At 53.8% G+C, this 25,152-nt stretch overlaps 2 protein-coding genes across 7 annotated transcripts in view; one reads left to right on the top strand and one right to left on the bottom strand.

Moving 5' to 3' along the window:
• Smg6 (SMG6 nonsense mediated mRNA decay factor) overlaps positions 1-16,316 on the top strand; it is a 243,243-nt gene extending 226,927 nt beyond the window's left edge. For 2 of the 4 annotated variants that reach the window (XM_052194233.1, XM_052194231.1), the window contains 4 exons: positions 8,056-8,209; positions 11,094-11,305; positions 11,714-11,795; positions 14,702-16,308. In XM_052194233.1, the coding sequence (XP_052050193.1) occupies positions 8,056-8,209; positions 11,094-11,305; positions 11,714-11,795; positions 14,702-14,832 (579 nt within the window). In that variant the 3' untranslated portion in view covers positions 14,833-16,308. Of the gene's footprint in view, positions 1-8,055; positions 8,210-11,093; positions 11,306-11,713; positions 11,796-14,701 lie in introns of all 4 variants that reach the window. The other 2 variants (XM_052194232.1, XM_052194230.1) reach the window with 2 other exon arrangements.
• Positions 16,317-16,455: 139 nt separating this feature from the next.
• Positions 16,456-21,006, bottom strand: Hic1 (HIC ZBTB transcriptional repressor 1). 3 transcript variants are annotated; one of them, XM_052194240.1, is made up of 2 exons: positions 20,869-21,006; positions 16,456-19,423 (listed from the first exon to the last, which is right to left on the bottom strand). In XM_052194240.1, the coding sequence occupies exon 2, from the start codon at positions 19,401-19,403 to the stop codon at positions 17,259-17,261; it is 2,145 nt and encodes a 714-aa protein (XP_052050200.1). In that variant the 5' UTR covers positions 19,404-19,423; positions 20,869-21,006; the 3' UTR covers positions 16,456-17,258. The 3 variants fall into 3 exon arrangements, with proteins under 3 accessions (XP_052050200.1, XP_052050199.1, XP_052050197.1); XM_052194239.1 differs by lacking the exon at positions 20,869-21,006 and adding an exon at positions 20,489-20,535; XM_052194237.1 differs by lacking the exon at positions 20,869-21,006 and adding an exon at positions 19,761-20,024.
• Between the last annotated feature and the right edge of the window lie 4,146 nt (positions 21,007-25,152).

Below are 25,152 nucleotides of genomic sequence, written 5' to 3'. Positions count from 1 at the left end.
TGTCGGAGACATTGTGGGGGCCAGTACGCTACCACTCCAGTGGCACGTTCACCTCGGATGGAAAGCACATCAGTCTGCAGAGTTGGGTACCGCCCAAGCATGCCCCAGCCTCTCTGTATACCATGGTGCTAGACCTCTAAGTGACTCTAGCCACTGCTGCCTTGTTGGCTCCCATAACATCCACGGGGTTCTGTCTTACCCCTGTATCCCAGAGTGGTCAAGCCTTTGGGCTGAAACACCTTTTAAATTGATGCTTATAGTAGGCTCAGAAATGTTACACTTAGCCCTTCATTCTCCACAAAAGAAAGTATGTACTTCTAAGCTTTTTCAGATCAAGAGTTATTAACTTTCAAGATCTAGAGCAATGGTTCAGCAGTTAAGAGAACTGGCTGCTCTTCTAGAGGACCTGAGTTTCATTCCCAACGACCACCATGGCATCTCATAATTGTAACTCCATCTACAGAGGATGTGATACCCTGTGATAAACCTCAGTGGGCACTGCACAAGCACACGGTACACAGTCCATACATGCAGGCAAACAATTATGCATAGTACAAATTTTCATTTAAAAAATTTTTTAACTCATCTGGGTTTTCCTTAAAGTATTATTTACTGGATGAGACTATGTGATTGAGTTCATTGAGCTCCTGTAATAATTAGGCCCTAAGAGCCTTATATTAAGTCCTGATGTGCCTGTAATCCCAGCTATTCTCAGGCTCAAGTGGGAAAATAACTTGAGTCCAAGATTTTTCACAACCAACCTAAGCAACAGAGGGACCCTTTGTATGTTTGTTTGTTTGTTTGTTTTTTGTTTTGAAACAGGGTCTCACTATGTAGCCTGTGTAGGCTGGAACTTGCTGTATAGATCAGACTGGCCTTGGATTTACAAAGATTAGCCTGTCTCTGCCTCTTGAGTGCTGGGCTACACTACAGCTTGCAGAGATCCTATCATTTGGGAGGGTGCAAGCAAAAGTCATAATGTTTTTAAAGCAAATGTGCTTCTTTTTCTCTTGATTTCATACTTGTGTTTTTGTTTTTTGAGATAGACTCACCTCAAGCTCAAGACAGTCCTCATATATCCTTTCCCATTCCGAGGACTGGGCTATGAGCATATACCACACCTGGCTTATCATCTGTTCATTCCTGTGATGCCTTTGGACATCCAGAAAAGGCTCGTAGGACCTTCTCAGGGACAGCTTTCAGCAGCCCATGCACTGTCTGTCCCTTAGTTTCTGCAGTGACCATCTTGCCACTCTTACTTTTTGTCTTCTCCCTTTTCTTTCGTTTACAATCCAGGTACTTTTGAAAGATAGGTAGTCTGTCAGGCACAGTTGTGTGCTTGTAATTCTGATACTAAGGGAGCTGAGGCGAGAGGTCATATGGATGAGGCAAACCTGAGCACTATAGCAAAGCCCTATCAAAAAATAAAGATTGTTTGCAATTAAGAGTGCTACTTAGCTGGGCAGTGGTGGCGCACACCTTTAATCCCAGCACTCAGGAGGCAGAGGCAGGCAGATTTCTGAGTTCGAGGCCAGCCTGGTCTACAGAGTGAGTTCCAGGACATCCAGGGCTACACAGAGAAACCCTGTCTCGAAAAAACCAATATATATATATATACTGCTTAAGAAAGGGCTGGAGAGATGACTCAACAGTTAATAGCACCATGTGTTCTTCCTGAGGTCCTGAGTTCAATTCCCAGCAACCACATGGTGACTTACAATCGTCTATAATGACTTCTGATGCTCTCTTCTGGCATGCAGGTAGAACACTCATATATGTATGTATGTATGTATAAATAAATAAATTAATTAATTAATTAATTTAAAAAAAAAGTACTGTTCAAGCTATGTGGTGGTGGTGACTGCATGCCTTTAATTGGAGGCAGAAGTAGGGGTGAATCTCTTGAATTCCAGGCCAGCTTGGTATATAGAAGGAGTTCCAGGACACCCAAGGCTACACAAAAAAAAAAATCCTGTATCAAAAAACAAAAACAAAAAAAAAACAAAAAAAAAATTAAGAGCTAATGAAAATCAGAAGCATCATTTTTCTCTTTAAGACAAGGTTGGGCCTGGGGAGCTTCCTCACTGGGTAAAGCTCTTACTCCACAAGCATACTGATTTAGAATCCCCAGCATCCACATAAAATGCAGAATAAACGCATCTATATAATGCCTGTCACCCTAGTGTGAGGGAAGGGCAGATCATGTGGACCCCGGGAGTCTGCTAACCAGCCAGCCTTCCTGAAACACCAAGTTTCCACATTAGAGAGACCCTGTCTGTAGACAAAGTGGAAAACCATGGAGAAAGATATCTGGATGTCTTGCTGTAGCCTTTGTATATGAATGCATGGGCATATGTATCCCTAAACTAACATACATATATCTAACATGTGCACCAAAAATGAGAGAGTCTCAGTCTGCTGTTCAAGTTCAAGACCATGCTGGCCTTGAACTCATGGATAGGTTCAAGTGATCCTCTTGACTTAGTCTCCCAGGTATGCTGGGATTACATGCATATATCTGTACCCAGCTACTGTTAGTCTCACAATAAAAAGCAATACTCCTGGGACTATAAAGATGGCTAAGCAGTTAAGATCATATAACTGTACTTCCATAGTATCCAAGTTCAGTTCCAGCAACCATAGCCTCACAACCACCAGAAGCTCTAACACCTGTGCTCCCCACCCCCCCCCCGTAGGTACCTGCACACGTGAGCACATACATGCATACACACACATGATTACAAATAATAAAAAAATAAGCCGGGCAGTAGTGGTGCACGCCTGTAATCCCGGCACTCTGGGAGGCAGAGGCAAGCGGATTTCTGAGTTCGAGGCCAGCCTGGTCTACCGAGTGAGTTCCAGGACAGCTAGGACTATACAGAGAAACCCTGTCTCGAAAAAACCAAATCCAAAAAACCAATAATAATAATAATAATAATAATTTCTTATCGCTGGGCAGTGGTGGCGCACACCTTTAATCCCAGCACTTGGGAGTCAGAGGCAGGCGGATTTCTGAGTTCAAGGCCAGCCTGGTCTACAGAGTGAGTTCCAGGACAGCCAGAATACACAGAGAAACCCTGTCTCGAAAAACAAAAAAAAGAAGGAGGAGGAGAAGAAGGAGAAGAAGAAGAAGTAAATATTCCTGTGCCCCCCTTCCTGTTTCTAATTACTGATATCTTTCTAATTACTGATATCTTTGATGCCCATTCAGATGCATAGAATGTAAAAGAGAGAGTAGAAATTGTCACTGTCATTACTAATTTGTGTCAGGCACAAAGTTAGGTACTCTGTGACATTCAAGGTGAGTGTGAAAGTTTCCTGTTATAAAACTCTCATTTGTAGTAATGATATTACTCTGTCTCCAGAGTAATAAGGAATACAGATCCCATGTGACACCCTCTCAAGAGAAGGAAGCTCTGTGCATGGGTCTTCTAAGCAGAAGAAAGACTAAAGCCTCTGCTTGGTGTTTCATGACCTACTGTGCACCTTCTGTGTGGGCCAGTTGCATTGCATTTTCATCTGTGTCATTTTGTGTCTGTTTTCAGTGGGTAAGCATTGTAAAAAATCATCTTCCTTTAACTTGTAAAAGAACCTTTCCTGAGGCACAACCCATCAGCTGCCTCAGCGTTTGCAGACCATGTCTCTTTCCTTGTTGTGTGTCTGTTTGCTCCAGAAAGCTCCTGTTGCTCAGAGATAATTGGACACTTCGAACTCTTCCCTAAGCTGAAGTTGTTTTCCTCTTGAACACTTCATGCCAAGATGGTCCTTATTGCTACAAGTCTGATTTGGAGTATCTACTCATTTTCTTTTATTTTTAAGTCTTTTTTGTGCTTGCTTGTGTGTTTGCTTGTTTGGGGGGTTTTTGTTTTTATGTTTTGTTTTGTTTTGTTTTGAGACAAGGTCTTACCAAGGATGATCATGAACTCCTGGTCCTCCTGTGTATCACCACACTGCCCTAGGAGTGCCTCCACTTTCCCAGGGCACTGTCTTAAGAACCATTGTGGCCCAGGCTGAGCTACAGTCGGAGGGCTCCTGTGGAACTCTCCTTCCGGGTCAGTACATTTGACTCTAGGCCAGGGCTGATCTGTCTGAATCTTCGCATTCCAGTTTCCCCCGCCCCGCCTCACTCCCACCAGAGACTTCTGCAGCTTTTTACTCGTACAAACAAAAATAAATGTCACTACCGGCCTCTGAACTCCACAGCAGCATGCTTCCTTCTCCCTGAGCGTCCCATGGCTGAGTAGGGACTTGGCACTCTCCCCATCCACATCACTTTTTCACTCCCTGCGCATCCTGTGTCCTTCTCTCACCGTGCGACCCAGAGATCAGAATGGGACGTGACGGCCGGCACAGGCGCCGTGCACAGCTGCCAGGAATCTGACGGGTAAAATCTGGAAAAGTTGGGAGGGCAAATGCTAAACACACACAGCGCCACTCAGAAAAGGCCGGAAACACAGACACCCATCACAGAAAGCCTGATTCCTAAGCTCTTCTTGATCTGCCATTCTTTTTATTGGTACTGAACTAATCTTGTGACCCTTACCCTTACCTGATAAGCCCACTGGCACCCTAAAAGAAGAGACAGCAACTTTGTCTAATCTCCTGAGACTCCATGAGGGCATGTGGGGAACAGGAAGCAGTTGTGTGGTGACTCACTGGGCAGAGCCAGGTTAGGGGAAGTTGTCTGCAGGCGTCCCTGGGACCGGATGAGGGCAGCCCAGCTCTGACCACCACACGCAACTTGGCCCTGTCCAATTCCCAGGGAACCATCTGCTACCTCTTTGAGAGTCTATGGCCAGTTCACCTTCTGACCACAGACCATAGCTCCAGGTACCCAAGGAAATAAAGCTTCCCCAAACCTTACTCTGGGTTTTACATCTATCCTGTCTTCAAACACCAGCCCGCTCCCCAGCCTGCCTTGGATGTCTCGCTTACCACCAGCATACAGATGGAATGAACCTGGTCCTAGGAACCCATTGTTCATCCAAGGTGAAAAACCACAGTCATCGACTTTCTTAATGGAAGTCTCTCAAGAACTGCATGTCATTTCTCTAAGAAGGAAAACAGATGTGAGAGGAAGAGAGGTGGTGCTTCCTTAATTAAGATAGGATTCCTGTCACTATAGGTTAGTGTCTCTTGTCATCCACCAGCCACATGGCAGAACTTATGTCTTCTCTCCCACTCACAACTTCAGGAAAAGCATTCTAGTAGAGTTCTCTGGAGGATAGAAGCCTGTGGGGCGGAGTGGGGAGCTGCTTCTTGGCATAAAGGGTAGCAGAGTATTTTCTGAACCTGAGCAGGACATTTTCCTGTTCTTCTCAATGCCCACATCAGAATTAGTAGAATGTGTGTTACTGCCCTTTTGCCAGTTCTCTGGTAAGGGACAGTGACCCAAAACCCCTGGGAAGGTAGCTGACACTTTCCCCTTGTGAAGTGAGATCAGTTGGAGGGTTTCAGCAGACAGGGCCTCTTGGCCACACTTCTCATGCTGCCACTGTCCCGTGGCCTGTATCTTCACCAACTGTGGTGGCAGTGGCAGCAACAACTGACTCATAGGGAAAGGTCTCTGCTAGGTCACCGAGAAGCCACCCCCATCCTTTGAAGGCATGCCCTTTCAGTTTTACTGTCACCCTAGTGAAGCCTAAGCAGCCTTCTGTTGGTGGCCAGGCCCAGTACCGTGGGCCCCATCTCAGTTGGCACGCACATACACTTCCTCTGTGCTGTTTCTGCGTCTGTGTCCTTGTGGTTGCTATGTTTCAGAAGACCATAAGAGGGAGTGAGGGGACTGAAACTGACCCACCTGCTTTTCTGGATTCCCATTGGTACTGGCTAGCTCCCTACATAGAGTCTGCCAGAACAGATAAATTCAGCTGGTCAATCTGCTTTCTGGCTGTGATCCCCAGAGGAAATAGCACAATAATAAATATACTCTGTAGAGACAGATATACCCTAAACCCATCCCATCAGGCCACTGCCACCCATGTAAGACTGTCAGACCAGAGGACACTGGGTGTTGCAGATGTTCACAGAATTCCACAGAAATGGAAAAGCCTATAGCTCAGATAGTCCCTGGCTTGTGGGCTTCTGGGGCTGATGGGTTGATACACAGACCTGCTGGTGGTGATTGGAGTAACTATTGAATAGTAGAAGATGAAGTACTTTGAATTTTCATTGTGGCATTTCAGTTTGTGCTGGGATACAGCACAATAATGAAATCCTTAATATCCTAGAGGACTTCCCTGAAGAGCCTAAGACAAAAAGCCCTGATGCCAATTTAAAGGGAAAATGAAGGCAGTGGTGGTATTGCTTGTTCAGGGTTGTGGTAAAAAGTTAAAAGTAGAGCAAAAAAGCTGGGGGTAGTATGCCTTTAATCTCTAGAAGCAGGCAAATCTCTGTGAGTTCAAGGCCAGTCTTGTGTACATATCATGTTCCAGGACAGCTATAACTATAGAGAGAGACCCTGAAGTCTCTCTTGTGTTTAAAAAAAAAAAAGAGCTACATTTATGAAATGCTGTGCAAAGCAAGGACAGGTGGTATAGTTATGATCCAGTGCTTGTTCTCTATGACTGGGTCATAACTTCTTTATGGACTTCTGCTGCAGGAAATGATAAGTAGCATTTTGCTAATTCCCAGTTTTTAAAAATGTTTTACAGTTTGTGTGTGTGTGTGTGTGTGTGTGCGCGCGCGCGCTGATGTGTATATTTTTAGGAATCAAATCTTGTTGATCCTTTATTTTTTTAAGACAGGATCTCACTATGTAGTTCTGGCTGGTATGGAACTCACAGAGATGAGTGCTTCCTCTTTTTGAGTGTTGGAATTAAAGTTGTGTGCCACCACACTAGACCATGTGTATATACTTTGTTTTTTTTCGAGACAGGGTTTCTCTGTATAGTCCTGGCTGTCCTGGAACTCACTTTGTAGACCAGGCTGGCCTGGAACTCAGAAATCTGCCTGCCTCTGCCTCCCAGAGTGCTGGGATTAAAGGCATGCACCACCACCACCACCAGGCCATGTATATACTTTTAAAATTCAGATTTTATGTTTAATTTCATTAGGGTTTGGAGTAGGTGAAAGGTTGAAATGCACAATGAAGTGAGTTGGAATCGCAAATTCTCGGGTTGTGGGTAGAGTGTTAACATCCTGAGGCCCAGCAGCTGGGCGGTGGTGGTGCACGCATGTAGGCCCAGCACTTGGGAGGCAGAGGCAAGTGGATTTCTGAGTTCGAGGCCAGCCTGGTCTACAGAGTGAGTTCCAGGACAGCCAGGGCTATTCAGAGAAACCCTGTCTCGAAAAAACCAAATCAAAAAACAAAACAAAACAAAACATCCTGAAGCCCCAGATTTGATACCAAGAGTGAGTTTGGGCCAGCTGCATGAGAACCTGTCTCATTTTAAAAAGGGACAGGGAGGGAAGAGCAGGGAAGGAGGGAGGGGAAGGAAGGAAGGAAGGAAGGAAAGAAGGAAAGAAGGAAGGAAGGAAAGAAGGAAAGAAGGAAAGAAGGAAGGCTTCTGATCTGAGTATTCAAGTGTTTGGATTGAGAACTGCCCTGTGTGTGCTGCCTGTGGAATATGCGACTCTCCTTTCTAGCCTAGTTATTTGCTCCCCTCTTTTTTTTGGGGGGGGGGGGGGGGAGTTTCGAGACAGAGTTTCTCTGTGTAGCCCTGGCTGTCCTGGAACTCACTGTAGACCAGGCTGGCCTTGAACTCAGAAATCCACCTCTCTCTGCCTCCCAAGTGCTGGGATTAAAGGCGTGTACCACCACTGCCCAGCAGTCTTAAGTCTTATCAACCTCTCAGAAACTTGTCTTTAATATCATCAGTTTCCTTTCTCAGTGATAATTAAAGTTTAGTGAGACTTCAGGGCCGTTTGGTCTGTGTTGATTTTGATTGTATTGCTTAGCTCAGCCTGAAGGTCTGCCCCTCAGGCCTGAAGGGGTGGCTGTGCTCTGGAGGGGAAGAGATGTGTGGGGGCAGGATGCTTACACACTGTTGAGTCAGGGGCCTGGCTTACCGGCCTGCTCACTCTCTTGCTCCCTCATATTCTGTGTTCCTGTAGGCTGTTCTGGAAGACCAGAGTCAGATGAGGCAGATGGAGCTGGAGATCCGACCCTTGTTCCTCGTACCAGATACCAACGGCTTCATTGACCACCTGGCCAGTCTGGCTCGGCTGCTGGAGAGCAGGAAGTACATCCTGGTGGTGCCCCTCATCGGTGAGCTGGGCAGGAGTTCAGAGCAGCCCTGCAGTGCACAGCAGTCCCCTCTACACATGCCCGGAGCCAGGCAGGCTGACCTGGCTGTGCGTGTGTAAGACAGGATTTGCAGAGAATGTGTGGGGCAAGGAAAATTGTTTAATAATCAGAGTAATTCAAATTATTATGGCTGATCCATGGCTTAAACTGCTTGAGCAAATGGACTCCTGTGTCCCAGCAACCAGCGGCTGCATGAGCCCAGCCCTTGTTTTTTCCTTATAAAGCTTGCAGTAAAACAGCAAAGCTGGTTCCCGTTATTGGTAAACACTCAGCCCTGGCAGATAACGGCAGTGCTGCTGGGTGGTCTGGCAGGGAGGCTGGGAGGATTTTGAAGTGGTTAGATGCCTTTGGTCTGATTGTCTTGTAGCTTTTCATGATCATTCTGTTGGTTCGAGGTAACATTCTTCTGGCCAATGTCACCCTAAGGCCAGGCTGACAGGAGCCCTTTAGAGCAAGACCTTTGGCTCACGCCTTTCAATTCCTACCACTTGAGCCATTGGTACTGGTTAGCATCTTGGGGTCCAGCAAGCCTGCTTTTCTTAACTGAGTGCTCATGGAAGACTACTGGGTACCCCTAGTTCTTAAGCTTAATGGCAGGTCAGCCTCTGGTTGTACTTTGGTCTCTGGGTACCTGTCACATATAGCTAATGTAGCTGATGGCTGTCCTGTGGGGGAAAGGGGTGTGTAAGATGATTGCAGAGACCAGGATCTTTAATGTCCCTCTTCCAGCAGCCATTTGAAGTAAGTTCGAGAACACTATTCTCTGAAAAAGGCACTAGACTGGCAGTCTGCCTGACAGGCCACCTCTGACATCCATGCCAAGATGTTCCATTGGGCCTTCCCTCCCAGTCCCAAGTGTCTTAGTGCCAGATGGGGGTGGAAACAAAGGGCAGGAAACATCCGCCCCTGCAGAGCCTGTAGAACCCTGGGGGGTTGTGGGAAACACGTTAGCACCACCTGAGAATGTTGGCACTGAAGCAGCCCTCCTCCCTCCCCGTCTTCCTTCCCCCTCCCCATGTGGCCGGGACAGAAGCTCTTCAGCCCAGGCCCTTAGACCTAAGGGAAGGTTTGCTCCACTTCAAAAGAGCAGCTTCTGCCATAGGCCGAGCCCCAGAGCTACCCAGTGCCTGAGCTTCCCATTGCCCCTCTGAGCAGACTGACTCCCAGGGCTCCGTCACTGTGCCTTCGTCCTAGGAGGCTTCTAGTTAGGAGGAAGAAAGTACATTGGGCACTTTTGTTAGATGGTCTGTACTTGGTATAACTGAGAAAGCTCACTGGTGTCTCCAGGTTGCCTCCCGGAATGAGAGCATTGCTCTTCTATCTTCCTAGGCTAGCAGTTACTTACTGGCACTGCCTGTGCTCCTAGTGTGTGTTTAATCTCTTTGTTCCTGATAATTACAGTGAAAAGTCAGAGCTGTGGCCCTTGGCCCTAAAGAACTTAAGTTTGGTAAAGAAATTTAGATTTGGTAGGAAAGGGACAAATGCTCCAGGATACATTTCAGAACATGGTCAGGGAACCTAAGGGTACTAGCAACTGACCGCTGTCCTGCAGCCACACAGACTAGACACTCTGACCCTGTATCAGCTGGGCAGACCCCTATATCCAAGGATGTAAGCAGAGCTCCTCTTCATGCATACTTTCCTCGATGGACTCCTGCTTTATGGCCAGAACAACAAAGGGTTAAGTGGACAGCCTTCCCTGCTTGTGTCTTGTGCTCTTTAACCTGCTCTGTGCTCTTTAGGTCTGACCCCAGCATTGAGAAGTCCCGCCTGGTGCAGAAGCACAAACAAGCGTCCCCTTTGAAGCCTGTTTAGTTTGGAAGCAGGAAAGCAGATTTGGGGATAGAATACCAGTTTTTCCTGTTTGATGTTCTGTTTGCTGCACCATCCACCACTGCTACATACTATCTGGACCTTTCAGCTTCATGGTGCTAAAAGCATGGGTGTATGTGTGTGTGTGTGTGTGTGTGTGTGTGTGTGTGTGTGTGTGTGTGTGTGTGTGTGTGTTCCCATATGGGTCCTTTCTAGAAAGTGTTTCTGAATACCCAGACAATGAGTGCCAGGCTCACCATGGAACAGCATGCTCATGCTGACTCCCCAAGCCATGAATCATTGTACTAAGGAGAGGCCTCAGACCCCAAACTCTCCCTAAGCCCCTAAGGAGTGCATATTTCCCACTTGACCTCAGGCTTTTGGCTGGAATTTTGGAAAGAATCTTCACCAGAAAATGAAGCCATGTCCCAGACACATAGACAAGCAGACAGGCACATGAACACACACACACACACACACACACACACACACACACACACACACACACACGTACACACATACCACACACACACGTGTAGATTTAAGGAAGTAATGTGTGCCAAGGTTATGGTTTTCTGAAATACCAGGGCCCTTGCAACGCAGTGCGGCTGTCCTTCCATGTGGCTTCCCTGTACTCTGCCAGACAGGGCAGTAGAACTCCACCTCCTTTAGACTGCTACAGCTCAGACCCAAGTAGCTGAGGAAGGGCACCTCACTCACCTTTTGCTCCTATGTCCCCAAGGTTCCCTTTCCACTCCATCTATAACTAAGGAATGCCAGCTCTGAAAATCCTATATATTCCCCCTGGGAGCAAGATGGCTCTCAGAGGAAGAGGCAGAAAGGAGCTAGAGTTCACCAAAAGTCTTAGATCCTTTCTTATACCCACAAGTGCCTATCTACCAGATTCATTGGAAAACTCATGTGGAAAGGTGGCCTCTGTTGTCTGCAAAGGGGTCTGGCTGAGAAAGGGTGTGGGCAGAGAGCGGAGGACGCAGACAAGCATAACTGCTGATTATAAACTCTGTCCCATCAGTGATCAATGAGCTGGATGGCCTCGCCAAAGGGCAGGAGACCGACCACCGGGCTGGGGGCTATGCCCGTGTGGTGCAAGAAAAGGCCCGAAAATCCATTGAATTCCTCGAACGGAGATTTGAGAGTCGGGACTCCTGCCTGCGAGCCTTGACCAGCCGTGGCAATGAACTTGAATCTATCGCCTTCCGAAGTGAGGACATTACTGGACAGCTGGTGAGACCCCCCAGAAAGAAGTCCACTATTTGAAATGTTCCTGAGCTGGGCAGTGATGGCACATACCTTTAATCCCAGAACTCATGGGAGGCAGAGGCCAGTCTGGTCTATAGAGCTAGTTCTAGGGCAGCCAGGGCTACACAGAGAAGCCCTGTCTTAGGGGCGGGGAGAAGTGTTCCCAAAAGGAAGGAATAAAAGAAGCCCTTTGAACCTGGGCAGCTGAGGGGTGGCCACCATCAAGGCCCAGGAGGGGGAAGTTCCTTGCTCTCTGAATCACTGAAGACAGACTCAGCCAAGCAGAGCCAGAGCATGTCTGAATAAGACTCCAGGATATAGTCCTGAAGTACCTCTGCCTCTGCATGGCGCCCCCTCCTGCCCAGTGGTGCTTTTCACACTGTCTTCCTCCAGGGTAACAACGATGACCTGATCCTCTCCTGCTGCCTGCATTATTGCAAAGACAAGGCTAAGGATTACATGCCCACCAGCAAAGGTACAGCCTCTCCTCCAGCCAGCCATCCCTCTGCCCTACTTTCTCCTACCCATCCACAGTCCCTAGGAAGAGTCTCTGCTGACTTTGTCCTGAGAAGTCCATACAGGCCTATACAAGCCTGAGACCATCTTGTTTACCTTCCCAGATGTTAGACCCATCATAGCTTCCCTGTCCCTGAAGAATATTATGTGATCTAGAGCCTCATAGGGATGAGCCTCTCTAGCCCAGGAAGCCCTGCTCTAGGCCATAAGCTTTCCCACTCAGTCTGCATCTATTTCCTTTCTTGGGTGAGTTCCTTCTGACAGCAAGAATGTCTTTATGATTCAGAATAGCTTGTTCAGGCTATGGTCTCCTGTGTCCGGCCCTCTGTAGCCACAAGCAGTAGAGAATCTCTAGTGGGTACACTTTCATTTCCTTTGGCCACGCTTACCTCCCTATCCATTTCAGGGTATTTCTTGAACATTAACATGCATCAGGTCTGCAGTGGAGGTTCTCCCCAGTCAAAAATAGGTCTTTCTTCCTGATCTCTAGTACGGTGAGCTGTAGCATTTTATAGGTTAACTGGAGCTGGAGTAAGAGTTTAAAGACTGAACTTATAGCTGAGTTTTTAAAATGTTTTGGTGAGCAGAATACCACTTCGGGGTCACAATAAAACTCAAGTGTCTGACCATCTCAGCCCTGAATATCCTGTACAGCCCCACAGGGCCAGTGACATGTAGGAGACTTTGCTACTGATTCCCGAGACACTGACATTTCTTTTTGTAGAAAGGAATCCCAACCCTTCCTAGCTCCAAGTCATGTGCTGAGCTAGTAATACCAGTGGGTCTCTGTTGACCTATGTAGATTTTCTGTGTCTTGTGTGACCCTCCACCCCATATCCATCCCTCGGTCTTGGCTTGAGGCTCACACAGGAGCTGTCCTCCCGTGTCTCTTCCGTTGTTTGGTGCAGCCCTCTCTTGTGCTTGGGTCTCTACACCAGGAGCTAGTCAGGAGCCCGGCACATGCCCTTTCCCTGAGTGCTCAACTGACAAGTGTGAATCCCGACTGAGCCAAACACAGGAGCTTGTACCCTGCCCCAGAACAGCGTCTAAGAGGGAAGCAAGATTGCCAAGGTCCTGTGGAGAAGTGTGGTTCCAGTAACCCTGAACCACCAAAGTTTTGTTCTTAGCCCACATGCATTTGAACTTGTCCCACCACCCCCAGAATCATTCCCAAACAGAATCCCACTGCCATCATGGGGACCGCCCCTATCAAAATTACATCAGCAACTGCTGGTGTAATCAAACCCCATTTGTCAGTGTGAATTCTTAGCAGATTAACTTGTCAGATTCACAGAGAAACCGTCACCAAATGTTTATGTGTAAACGATGTTGAATTTTAAAATCATGTGGATTATGGCGGATGGGGCCTGACAAGATGACAGTCTCTGGTTTCTAACAAAGTGAAGTTACCAGTGTCAAAACAGAGGATGTTTATTGTTAAAAATGTCTCAAAGTATCCACAGAAACCCCTGCAGACCCCTGCCAGCAATGCTGGGCCTTTGTTGGCTGACCTAAGGCCTAGGACTCTTCTGGTCTGAAGCCCAGAGCAGGAATGGTGGAGTTGCAGACAGACTCAGACAACAGCTGGGAACCCCATGTAGCACCCCACACCACTACCTCACTACACACTCACATTCCAGTCCCAGGCAACAGAAGGGTCTTAGACCTCCCTTAATCATGAGCCATGTTCTTCACCCTCTATACACAGCCCTGTCCATCGTCTCTTCTCCCTTTCCTCAGCACCATCAGCCCCATGAGCCTCTCCCTCTTCAGCCCCAGATTCCTCCCTTGGCTGAAAGCCAACTCTCAGCCTCCCGCCTGGAGCTGGCAAGCGAACCCTGCTCAGGTCAGACATGGGTGTCTGCAGTCCCCAAACACCACGGGACACTTCCTGTGCCTTTGCTTTCTGCCAGGCCTCCACTAGGAAATGCCAGGGCAGGGCTGAAGTGTAGACCTCCCACCCAAGCAGGCATGCCCAGGGCCTAGAGTCACTTGAGTGATTCCTGGGCCTCATTTTAAGTTTTCTCCTGTATATTAGTCAGACACAGGAAAAATCTGCTGTAAAGATTATCTAAAAAGACGAAGGCTATCTGTACTGGTACAGAAAAATGTTATAAGTATATAAAATATGATTAAAAGAAGGTGTGGCTAATATGGTCTCAGTGTTACAGGAGGAATCTGGCAGATGTACGTGAGTGTATTTACAAAAGTGCGTAAGGAAACCAAGAAGGCACAGAGCTCATGGAGTATGAAACAGCTCGGAGGACAATCCTCTCTGCCACTCTTTACCCTGTATACTGATAGATGTTCACAGATCATTTTTTTAATAGATCCTTTGACCATAGCCACAAGGCCCCTTTAGCAAGCCTCTCCTGAGAGCACCCCAGAGCTAACCCCTTTCCCCACATTTGCAAGCTCTAGTCCTACTTTCTATTCACCTCTGGTTTTTTTTTTTTTTGTTTGTTTGTTTTTTTTTTTAACCTTGGGATACATAAAACATTAACACAGAGATCCCTCCTTTAAAAGGAGAGACTTTGTTGGAGTCGGGGTGAGGGCGGTCAATAGGAATCTGGGGCCAGGGGTATAGTTAGGAGTCGGCTTCCTAGTAGTTCTGAGTCCTTGGAAGATAGGACTGCAGATGCCGACTGTTTGAGTACTCTTAGGCACCAGGCACAAGAGTCCAGTGTGAGAAGGAGTTCATAGCCCCAGCACAGCTCCTACCTAGCTTGACCCTCTAAGCATCAGGGGAGTGGTACTCTGAGTCTGGAAAGAACTTGCCCCTCCAGGACCACACGCTCCCCATGACAGGAAGTGGTATTTGACACTTGTGTCCTCAGTAGAGCCCATCTGATTCTGTGCCAACAGAGGAGCCAATCCGCCTGCTCCGGGAGGTGGTGCTGCTGACCGATGACCGCAACCTTCGAGTAAAGGCTCTGACGAGGAATGTGCCTGTGAGGGACATCCCAGCCTTCCTTACCTGGGCCCAGGTGGGCTGAGGGGGCCACACTGGGGCCCACCCCATGGAGCCATTCCTGAGAGGCCACCAGGCGCCCAGTGTAACACGGAAGATGTCCACGTGCCTGAGCTACCAATCCACCCAGACAATAAACCATCCTCTTCCAACCTCACGCCGTGGCCGTGCTGTGGGGGAGCCGCTCCTCACAGAGCCCTCCCAAGGGTCAGGCAGAAGCTGCTGGGACCCTCCTGGGCTGCCAAGATTTAGCAGGGAGGTGACTGGCTACGATAACAACAGGTGGACAAGCCGAATAGGCCACCAAGCTCCCACCCTTCTCCCTCCTGTCTGGTTCCAGGGCTGGAGGAGGCCTGCTCACCCTGAGGACCCAGCCACTCTGTAGTGGCGAGGGACAGAGATTCTAGAGTTTCCATCAGATGCAAGGGAACTGATAGACCCCTCAGTCAGTACATCTCTGTCCTGAATGTCTGAGAGGCTTTGGCTGTCAGGAAGAGTGCCCAGGTGTCTCCATCTCCCTGAGGCCTAGATGTCATATGGGCCCACGATGAGCTCTGTAACAGCAACAGCAGGCCCTAGCCCTTCAACCCACATACACACGCACACATGCACGCAGCATATGTGCATATGTTTCTCTTCCTGTCCACATCTTGCACTTTGCCCTTGTTTTCCTTTTGGGCAGTCATGGGCCTAGAGGGAAGGGACATCTGGTCTTGGGCCGTGCTTCCTGAGTGGCCTTCCACTAGCACATGCTCCCATCCTTGGCCTTCCTTTCACTGTAGTACCCTCTTGGGGAAATTTCCTCAGACTTCCTGTTCCTTCTTTGCCTGCCTTCCTTTTCTAGTTGGCCCCTTTCATCACCCCATAGCTCCTAAACTTTCTCACCTCAGTTCCTTGAGGGGCTTCTCATTCTGAATCTTACCCCTACCACCTATGACAGGAACCAAATAAATCCTTCCCAACTCCCTCACACCTCTGAGAAGCCTCCAAGCTGGTAGAGCCAAACCCAAAGGTGGAGTTGCCTGGGGTGTTGAGCCTGATTCTGGCTTTGTCACTGTACTTCTCTACCCAGAAGAGGGGACACAGGGCCTTTGAGGGTTTTGGTTCTTTTTCTGTCTGTTCACAACCTCACTTGGAGATCCCCACCAGGAATGAATTCCTTAATTCTAGCACAGAGGTGAAGGAGGCTTGAGAAGGCTATCTCGGGGGAAGCAGGAAGCAGGGTGAATCTTGACAGAATCACACAACCCACCTTAGGAGGAGCAGGGCTTCACCAAGGGTGCTTTGCCCTTCTCAGGTCCAGGAGAGGGCTGTTCAGGAGAGCCCAGGACAGTGCCCAGGGCTCAGAGCTCAGAAGACAGGCTCTCTTGATTTGTAAGGCCCAGGCTGCTCCCCTTGAGGTCCTCTCTGGCTGTGAAGACCATTGGCTGCGGGGTGGGCTGCTGGGTGGAAACGGGGAGAGCGCCTTTCTTCTTTTTCTCCCATTTGGAACCCTGGTTTTGTTTCCTTAATAAATTTTTAGTTATGAAATATAATGTCCTCCTGCTCTATTTTTTGGGACTGGGGAGGGGTGGCTGGTTCGGGCCTGTACACCTGTGTTGGGGCCCTGCCACCCACCCTGGTGCAAGGGCAGAAGAGAGCCACAGGATTAAGGACCTTGGTTACTGCTTTATTGCTGTTTGGTTGAGTATAGAAAATGGAAGCGGCTCTGGAAGAGCCTGTGTACAGAGCAGAGAATATACAAAGGGACAGAACGGGAACCAAGGAAGGAGACCTCTCCCCAGCCCAGCTCAAGTCGGGCTCAGGATAAGGCCACCTGGGGCGCATGCAATAAATATGGTGGGGGGGCAGGAAGAGGAGGGGACACCTCGGAAGCGAAGACAGATGGTCCAGGGCTCTCATCCCTGGCGCCAGAGCTGCCCACCCTGGTGGTGAGGAAGGGAAGGGTTGGCCCTGGGGCTAGTGCCACTTGTGCAAAATGAGGAACTTCACATTATCAGTCCCGGGCTGGGCAGGAGCGGGGGACGGGGAGGCCCTCCGGCCGGCTCAGTCCCCTCCCCTCTCCCCAACTGTGCCCAAAGCTCCGACCCCAGCAGGGAGATTCACAGTGAGAATGGGTGTGGTCGCAAGGGCCGGAGGTAGGGCTGGGAGCGTCCGGATAATGGCACCCTTCCCCCCAAGAGCAGCACGGAGCCGGCGGAGGGGGCCAACGAACCACAGGGAGAGGCAGAGTTCTCCTTTGGTCAAAGCTGATATCAAAAATATAAATCTCCCTTCCCCTATCCCACCCCCATCCCGGGGTCCCCCCCTCCGCTGACTCCCCCAGGCTAAGGCACAAAACAGTGAGGCCAGGTGAGGTGTAGAAAGGTGGGGCCACCTCTGCGGCTCGGCCGCTGCTACCACTTGTTCCCGGGCCGTCAGGCAGCGCCGGGCGCACCTAGGAGGGGCGCTCTAGGTGGGAGAGAAACGGTCGATGGTCCGGCTGTCCGGTCCTGCAGCCAGGTGCGCGCCCTGGCTCAGCACCTCTGCCGCCTTATCTGGGCTGAGTCCTAGCTCAGCGGTGAATTTAGCCAGCGGGTAGAGGCTCTCGAGCGCCACCTTGGGGTCGTGCAGGAAGTGCGTGGTCTGCGCCAGCAGCTCGGCAGCTGCTGCCTTGTCCTGCTGTTTCAGACTCAGCTGTTCAGCTGTGAGGCGGGCCACTGCAAAGACACCCTCGGGGAAGTCGAGCTTGCCCTTGCCGTCAGGGCCGGGAACGCCAGGTAGTCCCCCCAGGCCAGCCAGCGCCCCGGCCGCGCCGGCCGCGCCACCTACAGCGTGCATCTTCATGTGACTGATGAGGTTGCGCTGTTGAGCAAACTTGCCACCGCACACCTGGCACTCGTAGGGCTTCTCACCAGAGTGGATGCGCATGTGCTCCGTGAGGCGATACTGGCGGGTGAAGCGCATGCCGCACGCGTCGCATGCAAAGGGCTTCAGGCCCAAGTGGCTGCGCATATGGCGTGTCATGGTTCCGCGTTGCGTGAACTTCTTTCCGCAGATGGTACACGGATAGGGCCTTGTCAGCCAGTGTGTCTTCTCGTGCTGCCTCAGCGTGGCCGGGTCCTTGTAGCTCTTGTCGCAGGACGCGCAGCGGTAGGGCCGCAGCAGCTCTCCTAGGCCACCCGGCGCCCCAGCGACCTTGTCCCCACCGCCACCAAAGGGGGGCCCAAGGCCGGCGGCCCCAGCAGCCACCTCAGCAGCCTCTGCCCTGCCATACAACGCCTCCTCTTCCTCCACGTGAGCCTCCACGTGTGCATTCAGCTGCTCCGAGCTGGGGAAGCCTTTGCCACAGGGGATGCACACGTACAGGTTGTCACCAAAGCTCTCAGGCTCACCGTAAGCCAAGTGCGGGCATGGGTAGCCCTCCAGGTGGCCGCCGGGTGGGCTGGGGTCCTCGCTGCTACCAGTCTCCTCGCTGCTGCTCTTATAGTCGTCGCCGTCAGCTCCTGTGCCTGGCCCGTCCAGGCTCCCGGGATAGCGTGGCGGGGGTACCAGGCCTAGTGGGGGGCCTCCGGGTGAGGCGGCGGGATCCCCACCGCGCTCCTCGAGGCGCTCGCCCGGGGAGCCTCGATCCCGGACCAGTTCGTCCCCGTAACTGCCCAGGCCTGGCTCGTGCTTCATCCAGCGGTAGAGGAGGCTGGAGCCGTCGGGGCGGCCGGGGGGCTCGGGTCCCGGACTGCCACCGCTTCCTCGAAACGGGTCTGGAGTCGGTACGGCCTCCTCCAGCTTTTGGAAGGGCAAAGGCGGCAGCGGCGGGAGGGCGAGCGGTGGCTCCTTGTAGACTGCGGGCCCCGCACCGGGAGGACTGTCCGGGCGTGGAGGCAGCTCGCGCTCACTCAGCGGTCGCTCGGGGACTGAGGAACCCGGCGGGCTCTTCTTGGACAGATCCAGGCCGCAGAGCGGGGAGCAGCGACGCTCCGGGGCGCAGAGTGAGGCTGCTGGGCCCGGGCCCGAAGCATATAGCTCGGCGCAGTGGGTGTTGACGGCTGCCTCGGGGCCCGACGGCGGCTCGGCGGCAGGCGGCGGCGGTGGCCCGGCCGGGGACGAGTAGCAAGCCTGGATGACGGGCGTGGCAGCCCTCAAGCCCCGGCCGGGCCGCCCGTAGGGCGCGTAGCCGCCGCCGCCGCTGCCTCCTCCCCGCAGGTGGCAGTACTTGCCGTGGCGTTTGAGGCGCTTCTTGCACAGAGCCACGAGGTCGGGGATCTGCAGGTAGCTGGCAGCAGCCAGCACAGCGCCCAGGCTCGGCTCGGCGCCCGGGGCCACCGCTGCTGCTGCTGCGGCCTCAACACTGTCGGTCAGGCGACCGGTGTAGATGAAGTCCAGCACCAGGCGGAACACGGCCGGGCTCACCATGTCATGGTCCAGGTTTAGCAGGTTGTCATGCACCACCAGGGACTTGAGGTAGGCGCTGCTGGCCGCCAGCACGTTCTTGTGCGCGCGGAAGAGGGCGTTCTGCACCACGATGATCACGTCGCACAAGAAGCCCTTGGTGCGCTGATTGTTGAGCTGCAGCAGTAGCTGCCTCGAGTGGCCAGGCGCCTCCATCGTGTCCAGCATCGTCTGCCCAGCACACTCTCCTGCGGGAGACACACACCAGCTAGGTAAGAGCTACGCAGCGCAGTGCCCTGGCCTCTTGAACCCAATCCAGTCTGTTCCCCTCCGCTTCCCCTTCCCCTCAGTGGAGCAGGGGCCTGGGGCACCACGGCCTGAACAGTGGCCGAGAAGATCAGCGGCCTCCGGGAGTGCAAGCCTAGGCCCGCCGGCCCCAGACACAAGGAGAAAGGCTGCGGATAGAGAGTAGGCCAGGTTAGCCTATTTGTCCCAGGCCCCAGATGCTCCTGGGCACTCGAGCTGGGTGCTGGGAACTTCCAGGAGAATCTGTTAGTGCCAAATGACCCTTTCGGAGACAATTACCCGATTTAAGTAAAATGTCCGCTTCAGGAAAAGTCATTCAGGGCCGAGAAGTTTGCCCAAGTGGGGAGAAAAGGAGCCGAGTTAGAAGCGCCTCCCGCCTCGAGAGAAGTTGCCCCGGTTAGGGGAAGTGATAAGGAGGACGGGAGCACGATGCCCATCGGGACGCCGCCCTAGCCGGGGGCTGTCAGGCCTTCGGTAGGGCCGGCCGCCCCGGCTTGGGGAGCGGAGACAGTGGCTGCGGTGGCGGGCAGAGCGCGAAGGCCGGGCCCCGGCGCGGGGAGGGCGTTATATCGGGGCAGGAGGCTGAGGCAGGAAGCAGGTGGGGGGGAGGGGGGAGCCACGCAGCTCCCAGGGGAGGGAGGGGGCAGCGCCCCGGGCGGGCACGGCGCACAGCCGGCTGCGGCCCTGACCCTGGCCCGCGCCCCACCCGCCTTCTGGACCCAGCCCGGGCCTCAGCTCCACATCTCTTCCCCAGCTCCCCTCCGCCCCGTCTCCCCCGAAACTCTGCCGCCCCAAACTTCGGGGAAACTTTCCCAACTTCAGACAGGACGGGAGGAGCGCGCCGGCCCCGGCCCCCCTCCCCGGCCCCCAGTTTCTCCTCCAGGCCCCCAATTCCAGCAGCCCGGTGGCCGTGGGGACCCACACCAAATCTAGAGCCGCCCTGCCCTGCGGCGAGCACGCCGGTCCCTGATCCCCGCCTGGCCCGCAGGGCCTCGCGGGCCCGTTACCTGCGGCGGCCGCCCAGCCCGGCTTCCCTCCCCGAGGCGGTGGCAGCTCCTAGCCTGCGCCCCACCCGCCCCGCTGCCAGGCGCCGAGCTGTGCCAGGGCAGCGCCCCTGCCAGCCCCGCCCGCCGGCTCCCCTTGCCTTCCCCTCTCCTCCCCAGCCCATGTGCGGGCAGAGCCGGCCCCGGGCCGCTGACCCCGCCGTGAACCCGGCGCCGAGCAGCGGCCCAGCCGTCCCGAGTCCTCTAGGGAAGACACTTGGAGCCCCAAACGCCAGGCGCGACCCGGGCGCCCACGCCTGAGGATGCTCCCGAGGCGGCCGGCGCGCGAGGACCAGACTGTCCCGGGTCCTTTGCCCTTCCCTGTCGCCAACTCGAGGACCCACCTGGGGGGCATGTCGGAAGCCCCGGGCCCGGCTGCCGGCGGATCCAGGGGGGACGTGGCTGCAGTGCGCTGCCCTCCGCCCGCCGGGCCCCCGGTCGGTCTGTCTTGCCGGTCCGTCCTCCCCGCGTCCTGGTCGCGTCTCAGCCCCTCCGCGCTTTCCGCACACTCTTATCTGGAGCGGCCCGAACCGGCAGACGCTGCCGCGGCCATGGCGCCCCCTCGTGGCCGCGCGGGGACTGTGGACGGCTGGGCTGCGACCTCTGGCGCACACCTGGGCTGAGCGGCTTGCAGATGCGGAGCTGAGCTGGAGATCCTGCAGGTTCGCGCGCTTCCAGATGTGCCCACCTGGAGACGCAGATATCGGACCTGGGAGTCCCATAAACCTTGGGGTTTTGTGCTGAGTGCTCCCGAGTACATGTTTATATGCTATATTGCGTCTATTCGGGGAAAAGGGTTCTGTCTTCAAATGGGGAACTCTTAAGCCAGGGGTGGTGGCGCACTGTTGTAATCATCCTAGCACCCGGGAGTTGGAAGCAAGAGGGCCGGGAGTTCAAGGTCAGCCTCTACTACCTGAGATCCTATCTTTAAAAGGGGGTGGGGTGGAACACTACTGACAGCATGCTGTGAGAGGGCGATTTTAGAAATCCCAAGTGAGATGAAGGTAGAGAAATTGGGAGCGGGAGGGGGTGGCTTTTATTAGACATTTCTGAACACCATTATTCACTTGGACTCAGTGGGGAGAAAAATTCCAACTCTCCCTCAGACACATGTTATCAGTATGCACATCATAAACCGTCCACACTCAAACACTGTCCAAACAGTGACACTCGAGGGCGCGCATGTTTACACAGGCCGTCCGCCCCCTCCCGGAGTCCCAACTTTTTTCAGCTACTGCGAAGGCTACTACGTGAAACCGGGAAGAGGTCCTACCAAAGAGCCTCCCCAACGAACTTGCGAGCCTCCGGAAGGACCCCAGAAGGACCCCATCGGAAATAGCTGGGCAGAGCCCCCTTGCGACGTGCTTCTCAACTCCCCCAAGCCCCATCTAAGCAGTTTTGAGGGATCCTAATGTGTTTTATTTTTCCCTCCAATACACCATTCGAGAGCTATCACGAGAGGCCCAGCTTACGACCCCCTCAAAAAAAAAAAATCCTACGTCACACGAGGGAGAGCTCGATTCATGCTGGCGGCGCCTCTTCTAGGAGGGAGGGGACCGGGCACCAGCCCTTGGGCGCTCACCGGAAATGTCCCTGCATAGCGGGGCGGAGGCACCAGCACCGTTGCAAGCACCGCGCCTCCGTGGCCCACGCTCCGCCTCTTCCCCGCACCTCCTGACCCCCCGCCCACGCCATAGGGGGGGGTCCCCCAAACCACCCACAGCTTCTTATTGGCTGCGCCTTCCTCCGTGGCCAAGCCGGAGAGGCTGGGGCGCAGAGTTACTATGGTAACCAATGAGGTTCCCGGGATCTCATCTCTCAGAGGCCTTGGAGCGCTTAGCAACCGCGCGGGGCGCAGGACGGGTGGGGGCTGCGCTCGCCGCACCCCACGCTGTCCTCGAGCCCCCACTCCTCCGCTTGAGGTAGTGGCTGAGTCACCCGCCGGCCCGGCCTCCAGCAGTATCAGGGAGACACCAAGGTCTTGGGCGCCCCCTAGAGCCTGCGTTTCTTTGGCAGGAGACTTCTGTGCCTGGCCTAGGCTTCTTCTGGTCCGAAGAGTCCTCAAGACTCACCAGGTTTCCGCGGTGTGCTCCGCCTCCATCTAAGCCACTTACTACTTTGTATCTCCGCACAGTGTCCACACAAGACAAACACTGCAGTCCCACGGTGGACCCCGCAACTTCTGAGCTCTAGAAGTGAACAGGGTACTTTGATATCTCTGTCGAGGGATATATCTTGGGACCGAAGGGGAAGTGTAACTGAATGTTGGGGATAAGGCTCCCCAGAAGTGCTCTTAGGGATGAGTTTTGACAATTATGAGTTCTCCCACCAAATCAGAGACCAAATCCCAAATGACAAGCAAGGGTGTCTCTGATGTCTGTTTTAAAACTCCTTTTAATGGGGTTAGACTGTGCGAGTCTGGAAAGAAACCTCTGTATCTCTTTTACAGCCTCTATATGTCTTTTGTATGGCGTTTATGTGCTGGTTGACCCAAAGGAGGTCGGCTGGGTCTACAGTTCCTAGTTCTATCCCTCAGCATCCTTGTTACATCGCTATGGGATCAACCACCGCAATCCTGCCCAAGTTTCTCTGTGTACTCCCCTCTCCTCCTCCTCCACGCCCCACCACCACCACAGTCTCAGATCTACAGCTAGTCTCGAACTCACAAATCCGTCTACTTCCCACGTGCTAGGACGCGCACCACCATGGCCCTCCTCTCCCTTTCTTCCTGAGCTCCTCCGGTCATTCTGCTGCAGCTTTCTCCTCTGTGAACGCATGGCATGACGCCATTTAGAGCCTGGAGAATCGGGCTGTTCAGGAGCGCCTGGTCAAATGCGCACTTAGGTTGGTCTGACTCCCCTAGACCGTCCCAGCCGCCCCCTCTGCCAAGCTGTTGGGTCCCCTTAGTGCCATTCCCTCTCTTACAGGCTTTGCCTGTGCATGTCCCACCTGTGCTGAGGTGGCCCCTCGGTGGCCCCCGAGGCACTGCCAAGTTGCGCTCTCTCCATTCCTTGTCAGGCTAGCCCATTTGTGGATACTCAGGACACGTCTTTTCCTGTGGCCCAGTCAGGAGGCCTTCCCAAACCCCCAGGCTTCCCGACCCCTCTTTCCCCAGCCCCTAGATGTCAAAGTCTGAGGCGCACTCTACTCTCTTCCTAAACTGATCCAGTTTCATTTCCTTGCCCCCCCCCCAGCCACACACACACACACACACACACACACACACACACACACACGAGGGAGAGCGAGGACTCCACAGTGGTTAAATGGGAGTGATACCATCCTCGCAGGGCATCTTCTGGCGTCATAGGGCTGTCGGGTCTAGGAAATGAGCAGTGTGGTTTGGGGGTGCCAAGGGAAGACCCCTGAGGTCCAGGTGACAAGGCCTGAGATCCGAGGACTCGCAAAGCCCGCCCCCCCACCCCCGAGCTGAGAGTGAATGAACACGCAACGGGGCCTCACCCTCCCCGCACTATTCCCCCCCAGCCTGTCGCCTGCAGTTCCGGAAAGTTAACCCCTTGGAGGCCAAGCCCGGGGTTGCGTACTCCCCCTCCCCGCTCCTGCTTCCGCGTGCGCACCCTCCTCCCGCTCCCAACTCCCTGTCGCTTCGTCCCGTCCTCCCCTACGCCCCCCTCCCCGCTTGCCACTATAAATAGCCTCTTTTCCCGTTTCCTAAATTCTCTGCTGACGTCGGCAACGCGTCAGTGTGTAGGAGCCGGGCCGCATGAATGAGCCGCCGCACGAGTACTACGCGCGCCTATAAAAGCGGCGGCGCCGGCCGGGCTGCGGGAGGCAAGCCGGCACCGGGCGACGCGGGGCGACGCGGGCGACAGGTAAGGAGCCCCGGCAGCCGGAGCCGGCCGGGGCGCGGACAGCACGGGAGGGCCGGGCCGGGAGGGAGCGGAGCGGAGCGGAGGGGCGGCGGTGACTCCGGGATGAGGATGGGGCAGAGCGGGAGGGACGGAGGTTCCTTTCAGCTCGGCGGACCGGGGGCCGGCGGCTGACCCAACCCCGCGCAGCTCCTGCCCTGCCCGCACCAACGGCAGACGCAGACGCTCTGCAGAAACATGGAGCGGAGACCCGAGCCCCCGAGCCCATCTCCCGAGGCGGAGCGGCTCCTGCGCCATCCCTTCAAGAAAGTGGGCAGAAGGTGCCGGCGTCTCTGGAGACGCGCCCCCTCATTCTCTCCCCTGTCCGCAGAGCGGTGACTCAGCCTAGATGGCCCCGACTGCCTGAGCCAGGGCGCCCACGACACACAGACGCGCACCTTGGCCCTGCGGCTCCCTCGGGACCCCCGTCCCGCATGCTGCCCACACGCCCCTTCCCCGTCCCGTCCCGTCCCGCCCGTCCCATCCGACTGTCCCACTGAGCTCAGGACTTCCCGCCTCAGCAAGCGGAGCTGTCCTCTCAGGACCAGGCGGGGGCGGGGCTTCGACCAGGCCGCCCCGCCCAACCCCCCCACCGCCCACCGCCCGGAAGTGCCTCCCCGCTGGGATATCTTTGACGTCACAGGACTCTGACGTCACGATCGCGTGTCTGTCCGCGCGCGCTTGGGCGGAGGGGGGCCTGAGAAGCAGCAGCACTCTCAACTGCGGGCGACGGGATATCCCCGCCCGGGCAGCGCGCCG

This window comes from Apodemus sylvaticus, chromosome 10 (assembly GCF_947179515.1).
Source record: "Apodemus sylvaticus chromosome 10, mApoSyl1.1, whole genome shotgun sequence".
NCBI lineage: Eukaryota > Metazoa > Chordata > Mammalia > Rodentia > Muridae > Apodemus > Apodemus sylvaticus.
This window is presented reverse-complemented; position numbering and strand designations above follow the sequence as displayed.